At 39.1% G+C, this 14,262-nt stretch overlaps 1 protein-coding gene across 1 annotated transcript in view; it reads right to left on the bottom strand.

Moving 5' to 3' along the window:
* The window catches only part of NELL1 (neural EGFL like 1), a 665,093-nt gene that overhangs the window by 582,409 nt on the left and 68,422 nt on the right, over positions 1 to 14,262 (bottom strand). Inside the window, exon 4 of the mRNA XM_019519959.1 lies at positions 8,088 to 8,258. Coding sequence (XP_019375504.1) covers positions 8,088 to 8,258 — 171 coding nt within the window. The remainder of the gene's footprint in view (positions 1 to 8,087; positions 8,259 to 14,262) is intronic.

The following is a 14,262-nucleotide window of genomic DNA, read 5'->3' as shown; positions in this document are numbered from 1 at the left end:
CAGGTCCCTTCCGACCCTAGAAACTATGAAACTATGTCAGCCTGAAGTCACGCTGAGGCAAAGTCTGGTGGCAACAGCCTACTACCATCTGACAAGGAAGTAGACTTTTGCCTATGGAAGCTTATGCCTCTCTATACAAGTTATTGTGTGTCACCCTGCCCTGCCTTCTGCCCATCTACAAAACCCCCCTTTTTCTGGACCCACATTCATATTTCTGCCTTTTCTGAGATAATTGGTCTTACAATCTTAAAATAAAAAACTAAGCTTTTCTGTGGTCTGCATTGATGATCAAAGTTTCCCAAACTCCTTCCTATCTCACAGATGCCCTTAGCTCTTCACACAAATGAATGGAAAATGGAAACAGGAAACAGCAGATTTCCCGCAAAAAATTCCCACAACCACTATATTTCACCATCTATGTTAAATTTGCACTAAAATCCTGAACTAACTAAACACCTCTGCTATAAGGGTTAGTTTTTTGCTATAACTACATCTAAATACCTATTGCAACAATGTAAAAAGTGAATTCATAATATTGAGAATGGGGTAATACATCTACTTCCACACTTTAGGAAATGACTGAATAACTCATGTGAGACTTGCCACTCTTGATTTAAGGTTACTTCCTCTACCACTGTGCATCTTCTCTCTGGCATACCAGTGGCATACAAACAGGATGAATACATGAAGTTATACTAAAGCATAACACAATATTATTCCTATCCTACTGAAGTCATGAATCTTGTCTATCAATGTTTTCAATTCCCTGAAAAGCGCAGAAAATCTCTAAGTCTAAAAATAAATTGCTAAATCTTTATTCAGCAAAAGTTAGGCTCTGAAGCTACCAAACTCTGGAACTCTTCAGACCCTTTTTCCTACAAGTAGGTCTACAAAGAGCCAAGTTTTTATTTAAGATTTATTAAAAGTTTTAAGGCCTACTCTTGTTCCCACTGATGACAACTTTCCAACTCACTTCAATGGGAACAGCCTCAATCTCAGAAAGCAATTGGTCCAAAATTCTGCTGCACTCTGACACCCAGAGAGATGGGAAATATCTTTCCTCTCCATCCCAGTGACTTATGTATGCTAGCCAATTTCTATGAGGAAGCAGATTCAGTTTCCTTGATGTCCCTATTCAGTTACCTACTTTAAAAAGAATAATAGGGGCTGCCAATATTTGCTGGGAAAAAGCAGCTATTTATGGATTATTTTATGGTTTTCCTGTAATGTTTACTCTGAAGTACAATACCCCAGCATCTCAATAGATTCCTGCTCTTCCCATCCCATTTGTGAAGCAAATATTATAGACCTTATTTTTGAAAGGAACACTGAAAAACAAAGCAATTAACTTATTGCCCAGAATCACACAGCAAGACTCTGGCAGAAACAAGGACAGAACTAAGATTTACAGTCTTCCACTTTTCTGTCTTAACCATATGTTCATTCTTTCTTTATCAAGGTGTTAGCCAGTGCTGTGTATGTATAGGTTAAAAAATAAAAATCACTCTCAAGGTAATGGAGCTGCATTGGATGCAATCTGAACATCCTCCTGTTGCCTGACTACAATTACTATAATTTCACAGATGCAACAGCAACTGACATGATATGTTATCTGGAGATATTTTTTATTCTGAAGTTTAGAGTCTTCATGACACATTCAAGGGACATTCAGTGGCTGTGGGAAAAAATATGGCTTTCCACTACAAATACTGTAGGCCAGAAATCAAGTATGACCAGTCTGCACAATATGAAGCATTCTACTCCAGTAACCTCCTCCTAAACAGCTCCTATCGCACATCTGGGGAGAGTCTTCAAGGACAAGACACCCCACCCCACATTCCTCTAAAACATAATTTTCTACAGCAGGCAATGGATCTGATCTTTTAAACAAATCCCATACCCTTATTAAAATATTAGTTAAAAATGTAAAATATAAAAGTAAAAAATGTAAAATATATAAGTAAAAAAGATTTTTTTCCAGAAAAGTAGATGGTCTTAATGACAGCCAGTATACTAAAGATCTTACTTTAAAGAACCCAGAGCATTTGGATTCCTATATGTAGATGATGGGGTTTTTTTTCCAATTAAAATTTTCTCATTGCTCATGCATATTTTATTCCCTGATTCTCTGCTCCAGTAAGAGAAGCATAAAAAACCAGCCAACACTTTATCAATGGAACTCGCTTCTTAGTCAGCTCAAGATATATTTTCTTCTGTTCTCCTGCTCTCCTACAAAATTAAAGTCAGCAACCAAGAATACCCCTCAAAACCCCAGGTTGTATTTCTAATAAAAATGCACTCTGGCATTTTTTTAAAACAAGAAAGCATTAAATTTCCCAGTACACTGTCTCCTCTCCATTGTGGCTGCTGACAGAAATCCTCAAGGAAAGGAATATAATTCAGGCAAGTGTGAACTTGTACAATTATGGGACTGGTGAACAGACCTATTTTGCCTTCCTGGATGGGCTGGTTACATTGTTCACAGTTTGTAATTTATATTACTCTATTTATATAAATTATCAGTAAATATCTCTTAATACAATTTCTAGCCACTCCAAAGCCGCAACTTTGAAGAAAGATAATACGTCAGGCTCATTCTAATTCTTTTTTCCATCAGACCCTTTTTCCTTCTCTTTTTCTCTCTCAAATATAATGTTTTTCCTTTTATTGGTTTTGAGGTGGTGGACAGGGCACCCAGATAAATTGTAGTTAGTAAGCTTGCTCATGTTAAGGGGAACGCCTGTACAAGTGCAATTTAATGTGGCACTGGACAGTACAGTCCAGGCTACAACCCCTTTGCCCCACCAAGGTAAACTAGCCATAAATACCCAACAGAATGCAAGTGGAGAGCTTTCTAATAGTGCAACTGTGTCACAACTCTTGTGCCTCTGGCCATAATCTACTGCAGGATGTTAAAAGATAAAAGAGGTCCTAGTGGAATTGTGTTTCACTATATCTACCAATCCTTTGCCACTGAAGGCCCACTGGGGATCCTCTGGGAACGACTTTAGAAACTCCATAGTCAAGGCTGGTCTCCAACGGAGGAGGAGGGAAAGAATGAGTCCTTGCAATTAATCATTTCCCTAACTCCTTAAATTAATTATGCAGATTATATAACTAAAAAGATTTCAGAAATACCAAGCAGGCAGAAAACAGTTTTGAAAAATCAAGATATGGCATACCTACAATTGAAACACAAATGAATACCATAACCTGGAGGCAATATACTGCTAATCAAGCAAATGCCTCAGAATAAGTGGTATGATGTGGAGAGAGAGATCAAAAGGCTCTGTCAGAATTTACTGCAATAAAAATACTGAAAAGTGAGGAAGGGTACAGTAGTGCCCAAAAGCACATCTATGTCACCAACAAAAATCCTTGCCTCACTAGTAAAAATGTCATTTTCATGCCACTATGTACACAATATTAGCAATGAAGAATGTGGAAAAGGGGTAATGCTTTAAGAAGCTTACACTTTTTGCACTGGTTATATATTTATAATTTATGCAGCTTTTTCATCTTTTAAAACATTTTTAAAACTTTATTAAAATGTTAAAGGCATATCAGCAGGTACCTTTCTTTCATTCAGTGTCTCTACCTGTCACAGCACCTCAGAACTCCACCGTAAAGCTCCACCCAGCTTCTGATCCCCAGTCTCAAAAGAGCATCAAAAAGAGCAATTAGAATATGGGAAGATCAGCTGTTCAAATGACACATTTGGGAAGCTGTATCTCTTTTAATGTGTTAGCCTTACCCACCGTGCTATATTCACCTCATTAGTGGAATCAAACTATAACATGTTTAAGAAGACTCTTAAAAGGAAGGAAAGCCTTCACTAATTTTCAAGTACCCTCCACCTATTTTTTGAAAGAGTTCAGAGTAGGTGCTTGTACCACCTCTGGGGAAAGTTTGCTCCAGACTCTGGACACCTGCACCATAAAGAACTTTTTTCTTATGTCTAATCTAAATCAGCTTTCCTGGAGTTCACGGCCATTAGACCTTGTTATCCCTTGGGGAGCTCTGGTGAACAGCTGTTCTCCCAGGTCCTGATATACCCCTCATGTAATTGTAGGCTGCCACCAAGTCCCCACCAAGTCTCTTCTCCAGACTGAAGAGTCCCAAGTCCTTCAGCCTCTCCCTGTACAGCCTTCCCTCCAAGCCTTGGATCATACGAGTGGCTCTCCTCTGGACTCTCTCAAGCTTCTCCACATCCTTCCTGATGCTATGAGTCAGTGTGAGGATGAAAGAGTTGTAGAAGACATAAACATGGATTGGAGGCTGTTACTTTCTGGTCCCTTCTCTAGCTTTCCCAGGAACTAACTGTGGATATGCAGCCAAATCTTGGAGCAAATTAGGAAGCTGATTTTCAGACCCTGACTGCACATGAACTCATAATACACAATTGTACAGAGCTCTTCTCATGTACTTTTAATGAACTAACACCTACATGAACAAGCGAGATGTTTAACATCTGCATGTTCAAACAATGATACATTTGTACATTTAAATACTATCAGCCCTCCGTGTGGATTTTCAAGGTGTGCAAAGCTGTCAGTGCACCAAAAGAGCATGTATAGGAGGGTAATGGGGGATGCTTGTACAAAATTGCACACACAAAATGGATCAAGTGTTGCAGGCCCATTGAAAATTAGGTTATGAATTGATCAGAATAGTTAATTTTGGCTCTCTTGACTGGAATATATTTCATTTAATATACATCTTGAGTGTGTTGTTAGGCAGAACTGAATGACTGAAGCAGGGAGAGCAGCACAAAAATCCAGAGGAAGCAGAACGCACGAATCTATTGACTAAAATAGCTTTCTCTTCTCCTGTGACTTAATTTGTTCAATTAAGTCTGTAGAGGCACTGCTTCTCATTAAGCATTCTGAACTCAGCTGAAAGCCTGTGACACTAAGCTATCCTAAAACGGTGAAAATTATATGTAAAATCCACCCTCCCTAATATAGGATTCTGTGTGTACTTTCAACTGCAGTTTTCCTCCCACTGAAGATTAGGAGGGCTCAGATTATTTGGCAGTTCTTGACAGTACCCTTTTCTGACATGCCCTTTCTTTAGGCACAACAGATCACTTTCACATCTTTATGAAATTTACTGAAGTGTCAGCAGGAGACACTGGTGCAATAAGAAAGATGATGATTCTTTCTTTGAATGCAAAGGTGTAGGAGGTTAATATATAAAGCAAACTGTACTTGCCAACACTTGGAGAAAACTCTAATTAACTGAATTGACATGCTGCAGCTGAGTCAGGGACTTAAAATCTTCTGATTTTTTTTCATTTAAACCCCTACAATGATCTGCCCTCAAGTCATGCTTTAAAAGTTACTCCCATTACTTTCCATTGGAGATAAACTAAGTACAGGAGTATATATAAGTACTATGCTATGCTGCAAGCAGCCCTGGGCTGCACAACCCCAGGGGATGCTCTAAAAAACATAATCCTTTCTACCGATACCTGCTATTGGGTGTTTCTAAGCTACATCATTTTCTAGCCTTCCCTCCTGTCTATCTTTTCAGCTATGCCTGCTAATTTAGAAAGGGTAAAGCCCTGGCCACAATTCCCAGTTCCTCTCTGCCCCTACTGGGACAGGTTGTATGCCTAGAGGGATACCCCTTATATCCTCTTCCCCTCAATCCATGTACAAGGGCCAGGGGAAGTCTTCCCCAAGTGTCTTCCTACTACCACTTGCTATTCCTTATGTCAGAGAATAAACAAATCACCACAGGGGCTAATAAGTCTCTAGTTCCAAAAGTCTTCATGAAACTCGGGAAATAGAAATGTATGTTATTTGCTTATCAGCAGTGTCTATTTCCATGGTTACCACAAATCAGCAAAAAAAACCAGGAAGATTAAAATAAAAATATGTTATAATTCCTATTTGACTGTTAGAATGAGATTAAAAGCAAGAGCAAGAGAAATATTGCAGACACCTCCAATTTTGACACTGACACACAAAAATTAACTGCCTAATACCTGCAGGGTAAACCAAGGACACAGAGTTGGAGACCTAGGTGTCCCATACTGTGAAGGAGGAAAAGCTACATGCCTCCAAAGGAAATTCAAAGAGCGCAGAATACCTAGAGCTAGCCAATACAAAACAGTAAGCACTGAACTCTCACCACATTATGTGCCTCCATCCACTTCGGGTCCATATTAAGGCTCTCCTTACCTGAGGAGAGCAGGACCTAGAAAGCACATACCATATCTCCTTCCAGCTGAGTATCATAACCCCCGTTTACAGAAATATGCTCCTTCTTGTTTCCTCTCTTTTTATTCCCCTGGTTCTTATACCTCTTTCCAAACAGTGAGCACTTTTCAACAAAAGAGATGACTGTGGTGGTCAGGGCACTCTCTAAGAAGCAACACATGTGAGTTTGAATCTTCTGAGACTGAAGAGGTCCCAGACTCTAGACCTTCCTCTTCTTGGTTGAGATGTGTTGACACTGAGGTCCAGCTGAGATTGAAAGAGGTGAGTTTGACTCCAGACTTAGATGTCATGAATGACCCAAAAGTCTGAAGCCAGGAGTTGGAGGTCAGGAACAAGGAGGCGAGGCATCAGCCACACTCAGTACTGCAAAAGCTGAGTAGTCTGTGTTCGGCTCCCACAGGTTGGCTTAAGTATTGGACCTGCTACTATTCCCTAGCCAATCAGATAATGCATAGTTGTAACCTGACTAATCTAACCTAGCTGGCCAATCAGAGTTTACCATTAAGATTCCTGGCACTGGGTAATTGCTCTAACTACTAAGCTACTACAGAAAATGTGGGCAGTAACAATACCACCTTCTCAGTTTTCCTCTCCCATGTTTTTCCATGAAAGTGAGCGTAGCTACCTCACTTTGTCCTGCTGGTATGTGTTGAATGAGCTCCAAGAACACCAAAGAGATCAGGCCTCTCTAGAAACTTGTTAGAGCTTAAGCACCACTGCCTCACATCTGGATCACAATGGAGCTCAGAAAGGAGTTAGGCATCTAGCTCCTCCGACAAGGATGCTCTTGCACTTGTGTGGGAGTCTAATTTCAGGGGCCTAGGTAACCCGTCAGGCCAGAACCTACATATTAAATGAATTAAGTGCCTCTAGGATTTGGGATTGTTGAGTAGAGAGATTCCTAAATTATTTTTTTCATTTAAGTGCCTAAAATGTAGGCTTTTAAGTGTGTATAGTGCCTATCCAGATCTTACCCTAAACTATTCTAAGTACCCTGTGTTTTCTGACGTCCAAAATTTCGGGCCAGTTTTGCCTTAGTGAATGTTTTTTCACTTCCTGAATTTAACAATTTTCATTAAATTCCTCTAATATCCTTTTGGAAAAAATGACGTTTTACAATTCTGCCAATACCCCATAATGAAGTTCTCATTCCTCAAATGAAATGAAAAACGTAAAGGAAACAATAGATCTATATATTGCCCTATACTACATAAGTGCCACAACAGTAAAAGAAAACAAAAAAAAAAAAATGCTGTCAGAGGTTGATTCTGCCCCAGTAAAGTCAAAGTGTGCCTTGATGCCTACTGCATGTAAGCAGGATGGGCTCTAATAGTTTTTCTTTCACTCAGAATCCTTTTCAAGGGTCAGATCCTGTGTTGTGCTTAGCTTCCCAGCTCTCCACAGACTGAAATGAGAACTGAGAGATTCAGTATACTGCATGATCAAATTCCATGTGTACGCAGGTCTTGAATTAGTAGTTTTTGTTTTGTTTTATTTAATGCTGGCAATCTGCAATCTCTCCCACCTCAGAGTTTTTAAAAGAAAGGATCAAAGCAACAAGTTTCAGGGCAGGCTAAGTGACACACTTTACAGACAGAACAGACTGCCCAACAATATATCACACAAACATAATCATAGGTGAATATAACATCCCGCAGCATCTACAGTACACCAAGGTATATTTAATACTCCCCAATCAGCAATCAACCTTTTGTAGATTGGTTCTTAATCAGAGTGTACTGTTTCATTTTAAAGCTTTGTTTTCTTTCTTACTCTAAGAAGGAGTAAGGGTTGCATTTGGTCACTTTCAAACTTCTACCAACATTTTTCTTCTTTTCTAGAATCTTGTTTTTTTCTTACCTGTTGCAATCCACATGAAGCAGGAGGTGGGATGCACTAAGTGAGAGTGCAATCTTGTGCCACTGTCCATCTGCCATCCGGTATGGGAACACCTCTGTCCGTGACTTCCCATTAAATCTGTAGTGATATCTGATCTCATCCCTCAGGCCACTGCTTTCCAATTCAAAGTAGCTGCATTTAAAATAGGAAAAATTCCATTCTTTAGTCAGTGCACTGCTGCTACCACCATTTCCCATTTTCTGTTCTAAAGCTTATTAACAAGTCTGAATTAAACACATGTAAGGTTGCAAATCTAAAGTAGTTTATACAGGGTGTGTCAACATGTGCACATTTAATGCATATTAACCTGATTTAGTCTATACATACACGCCCTTAATGCACCTTAAAAATAACAATTTATGGCTAGTTAAACCTAAATTTGATACCTGCATAAATCAGATATTTATGTGTGAATAGTTAAATCACTTTAACAAACATGTAGACACACTAACTTTAGTCCCAAGTCAGTCCCCACACCTGCGTTAAGGCACATTAGCAAGTTCACATGTGGACATGCACCTAAATTGCTTTAATGCTCATTAGGCTAATGAGCATTAAGTCTGGGCACACATAAAAACATGTGTAGATATGCCCAGAGTGTAGTCAGTAGGTTTCTACTTTATTTTAAGATGGAAAGACAGATAGGTATTACATATCCAGTGCATTCAAAAATTAAACAATGCTATTTATGTGAAAACAGTTTAAATGCTTGTATCCCTGGAGACAGAAGTTCTCTTTTTATTCACAGGACAGATATAGCTACAGTAAAAGCATCCTCACACCTGTCTACCAACATGTTTTTTTCTTGGCTAGATTTGTATAGAAAATCTAGAAATGATGAGCTCTACATGCCAGCAGCAATGGGGCTGAGTGGGGAGGTAGAGATTAGGGAGAAAAGAAAAGTACTAAAATGAAAGTACACCAGGTAATTAAGCAAACTTGGGTATACTTTACATAAATTTTATTTCAAAATGTCTATTTTTAAATGTCTCTAGGAAATGTCTGTGCTCAATCAATTTATTGACTTCTATTTTTAGAGCTATAATTTTTTAGCTTTACAAGGAAATAAAAATCGCTAGATAGACTAGGTCTCTCAAAACCTGGCATAATCAAGCAGAACCCTTGGACATTTGTGACAATAGAAGAGTTGCAAGATAGCAGTCTTGCTAATAACATTATTATTTGGATGGTATTTCCATCAATAGTTAGAAGTAAAGACCAATTTGTTCCCTGCAGAAAGTACCCAACTGACAGCCTAGAAACGGAAGTCTTCTCTTTATCCCCAGAACACATACAGCACTGTAGTTTTCTAAAAAAAAATGTAGAATGGAGAGGAAAATAATATACAAATTTCCGTAAATGGTATAAATGCCACAACAACTAAAATGGAATTCCCACCTAGGCCATAACACTACATCTCTTTCACAGTGATATGTCTTCTCACATATGGCTATTAGATTCTGAGTGCTAGCTCAGAATAAAGCAAGGATACTAAAATGATAAAATCAATTTTTCAAAAAGGTGCTCATCCATTCTCCTTACCCCTTTCTGTCACTGGCATGCCTCTTCTGTCACAAGACACTTGTGTACCACTGACATAGGAAAAAAAAAATCCCAGGGCCTGGAATGATTGTCATTAACACAGAGATCTCTGCACCACTTTGTATTCTGAGAAACCTTCAACTTGCTGCAAAGGAACACTACACTAGTCTTATGTAATGTAGCAGTAACATTTTCTCCCACTGAAACAGTATAGTGGGCTATGCTAAACACAAAACAGAGAAACTGAAAGCCCTTGGACTGGGACTTGCCTTTATGATAAAATACTGACTAAGACTCTGTGCAAAAATATGTATGGGGAAGAGGGAAAAAACACAAGCAGTTAGCTCCTAATAAACTGCCAGGGTCTCACTGTTCAGACAAACAGTAAATTACCCATGTTGTAATTTAGCATTATAATATAGCTTGAATTATGGAGTCTACTGAAAGGCATAAAACAGAAGCAGAGAAAAGCAAAGACAAAAATGAAGGAACACAGGCAGGCAGACACACAGGTATACAAAATAAAAGCAAAAAGTAGTAGAGAATGGTTTCATGAAGGTTCGAACCCTTTGCCAAAAATATAACAAGGGCTGAGGGAACTCATTTCTCTAAAGGGAGAACACAACTTTGATGTACAGCTTTAAATGCTCACATGAACAATCATGGGACAAATCTAAAGAGACTATTTTAGGAGGGGGGGTTGGTACTCAATAAAAGTACTGTCAATAGCAAGGATCTCCTTGCTGCTTCTGCTGGCACTTTGCAAGCAGCGCAAGCACTAGGACAAGTATTGTCAATGAAGTCGCACTTACGAAGTTAAATGTTTCATAATTGCCATCTGCTGTCAAAGCACAAAAAGAAGTCATTAAAGTGGATTTCTTCCCTCTCTTCTTCAGATAAGCAACAGAGAGGCAGCTATGGTTTCAAAGCAGGAGGTGGGGAAGAACCATATACAATAATAGGGTGATAGAATAAAATATATATTCAGAAGGGCTTATCGAAGAAGCTTAAAGGGCCAAGTACAAGAAAAGCTGCCATAATGATTTTGCATTATGCAATGCTTTCTGCAACGATTCTTCATAATCCCTCATAGCTGCAGAACTAATCGCCTACAGTACTACACGGCATTTTGTTTCTTAATAAAGGACAATGTCCCAGCTATGGAAAAGGCAATCAGACACAAAACAATCAAATGTAAACTGTGTTACAGAATAGCACAATATGTTCCAAGACAAAGTGGGTTTTTTTACTTGGCAAGCTTTCATGGTAATAGCTACTTCAAGGACTGAAAAAAGGTGTTCCTACTGGCTTCAGAGACAGTCCACCTAATTTGGTATCAGTCTGCTGGCTAGCTCATCCTCCAAAACTGCCCAGTAAAAATTCAAATCTCAAGAGATTCACTGTACCAGAAAGTAAAACCATTTTCTTACAATGAAGATTTGCTATACTGTTTGACTGCTGATGGACTGACTGCATGTAGTTTTACATACTTGGTTATACAGGACAGCAGTACACAAATTCTGGGGCTGGCTCTTACTTCACTGATACTGCTGCAAACTAGAAACAATTCCACTGTAGTCAGTGGAGTTCTACCAGTGAAAGACTGGTTGAACTAAGTTCAGATTATATAGAAGGTGTTTAAACAACATGGATCAGTATAAATCAATGCTGTCCCAACAACTTCAGTAAATCTGCACCAATTCAAAAATACATAGAAGTTGGCTACATGTACAAACATACGTGTGTAAAAGTGTGGGGGATGCAAATCTACATATATACCATATATACATTTTATATATATGGTAATTTATAGATTATTTAGAGAGAGAGAGAGACAGACAGACAGACAGACACAAGTTTTCCCCATGATCCTCAGTATCTGAGGATATTACTCATCTACATTATAAAGTAATATACAAATGTACTTGAAATAGCTCCTTCAGTGAGGGTTATCATTTAGTGTGGGGCAGGGAACAGTCCAGCAGGGAAGCAGGGGAAGAGAAGTAGTGCAGTGCTCCTGAAGGAGGGAAGGCAGGCAGGAGGGAAGGAGGAGCAAGGAAGATGGGGAGGGGGGGTAATACCTAGTATGGCAGGGAAGCAGCAGGGGAGTTACAAGGGACCCTATCCTTCTTATGGCATCACAGCCCGAGCCCCTTCCCCACCACCTGTCCCGAGGAACGAGTGAACCCACCACTGACAACAAGCTGAGCCAGAGCTCCACAGACCCTGTTGCAGTCACCTGCAGCCCTGGTCTCGGGGCAGTAGCACACCAGCAGTCAAGGTGCTTTCCCAGCATGGTATTTACCCTCGTGTCTACTCTTTGCTACACTCCTACACTAGGTTCTGGGATGTGGAGACATTTGAAAGAGAAAATATAAAATTAGGAAAGAAACAGTCAAACTGTAAGAAAGCTGTTGGTGGGGAGGTCAAAGAAAACAAATGAAGGAGACTTTTGACATCTCACATTGGATTTAAAGAGTCAGTGCAGCTACACAAGGGATGAAAGTTGACCATCATTTTGGAGGCTTTACTATACATCCTGTGATCGTTTTCTTTTTTGAGCTAAGGGAATATCAGAGTGATAATCTGCTGAACTAATGCTCTTGAATTGTCTGAAGAACTATGAAATGCCGATAAACATTACACACATTTTATTCACCAAGCATGAGACTGTTACAAAATATAGCATGAAGACTCAGGGAACCATCAGTAGAAATACGCATCTTCATAGCAAGAAAGAGAGAAGTTTATAAAGTATATTCCCTTTTTGAAAAAACAGGATATGGATTCAGTAACAGTCACTATTTCTTACTGTAAGTACAAGCCAACAGACACATGCAAGAAAACACTAAGAGTTACTAGAGTAGAGAAAAAAAATAATTTTTTTCTCTCTAACTTTTATTTCTTTCAGTGAACTAATTATTTTAAAATGAAAATAACAACATGCATTATATCCAAGTATCCTGGAGGGATTGGTACACATGGAAAAAACAAGTTAGGACTCCATACTCCATGCCTCCAGAAACAACTAACAGCAAATAAGCAAAGTCTAAAATACTGGCATTTGACCTATCTCCACAGATCTAAGCAAAGTGTCCATTATTGCAAGCAGCCCCATCTCTGCATCATATCAGTATGGAACTGGACTAGAAAGTATTCATTATTTGTCACTTCTTGTACTTGTTAACTAATTACCTACCTGTTGGCCAAATTTGGAGCGCTGTTTGTCAAACTTGCTAACACTGAGTAATGGTTGCTTGTTCTTTGTCAGGAATGAAAATGTATATATTTTAAAGATTGTGATCACAGGGAGTGTGTGCTTTGACAGATGGAATGCTCAAATATGTATATTAAGGGAACATATTGCTTACAGAATAGCGGAATAAACTCTTGTATGACCTCAGCTGAAGTTATTATTTGTTGTAGCATTACTTTTATTTATCAGCATGTCAAATACTGCTGGCCTTTTGCATAATTCCAACATCTGAACATTAACTCATTTTAGAGCTATGTCATCAGTCTCCCATTCAAATTCCAACATGTAGGGGGGAGAGAGAGAGAGAGAGAAGCAAAACTATGCTATTAAATTTAGTCTGGGTTATACATGCATCAAAATAGTTGGACATTTAAAAATCACCACATGTCCTTTAGAGATGGACATTATTATCCTACAATCAACTCAAGATGCTTTACAATCTCTCTGTCAGCATTTAGAACCCTTGTGTACCTCACGCAAGGGTCTTGTTATGAGAGGATAATTCCTGCCTTACTGAAGTTTATTGCACAAACATTATCCTTTTTTTCATCATAATCATGCTTAAGCTTCATCCAAGCACTTGACACAACTCATTTCCCTTCAAGATCATGGGAATAAGATGCTCAGTCATATACTGTAACTAGGAACAGCTGCTATGCAGTGGCCAATGGAAATGCAATAGATACAACCAAAGTAAAAGGATATCCACAACAAAAACACAAGCATTTAAAATGAATGTAAGGAAGGTTTATGTAAGATTGGCTGGTTCAATGCATCAACTGTCATGGAGAATCAGCTTTGTCTAAGCATCATACCTACCAGTAGAGTGATCCAAGCCCCTAGGGTGCCTATAAACATGCAGCAAGGCTGCTCCAACACACTGCAATTACAGTGCATCAGAGCAGACTCGATTAATCGAGTCTGCTGGAACATGGTAATAACCACGCTTCAGCAGACTCCAGCATCATGTGTATCTACATCCCCACACTGAAAACTGACAGCGGGGGCGCTTTAACTAAAGCTCATTTGACGCACTTTAGTTAAAGTGCCCCCACTGCCATTTTTCAGCGTGGGGATGCTGATGCATGTGATACTCCAGGCACTTTAATTAGAGTAGCTCTCAGAGCTGCTCTAATTAAAGCATATCCCCCCTGCCATACACACACACACACTCCCAGAGCACATGTATAAACGCCCCTAATTTTCACATTAAAGCAAGTTTCATTCAGAAATGCTACTGCACTCAGAAAGAATTCAAATCAGTGGTACAAAAAGACCTCTGATGTTTCTATTAAGAGCAGACTACAGTAGATCAGAAGATAAAGATTCTTCTAAAGA

The sequence above is a fragment of the Gavialis gangeticus genome, unplaced genomic scaffold (assembly GCF_001723915.1).
Source record: "Gavialis gangeticus isolate Ggan-Ray unplaced genomic scaffold, GavGan_comp1, whole genome shotgun sequence".
In the NCBI taxonomy this organism is placed as follows: Eukaryota; Metazoa; Chordata; order Crocodylia; family Gavialidae; genus Gavialis; species Gavialis gangeticus.
The sequence above is the reverse complement of the archived record's forward strand: the minus strand, read 5'-3'. Positions and strand labels throughout refer to the sequence as shown.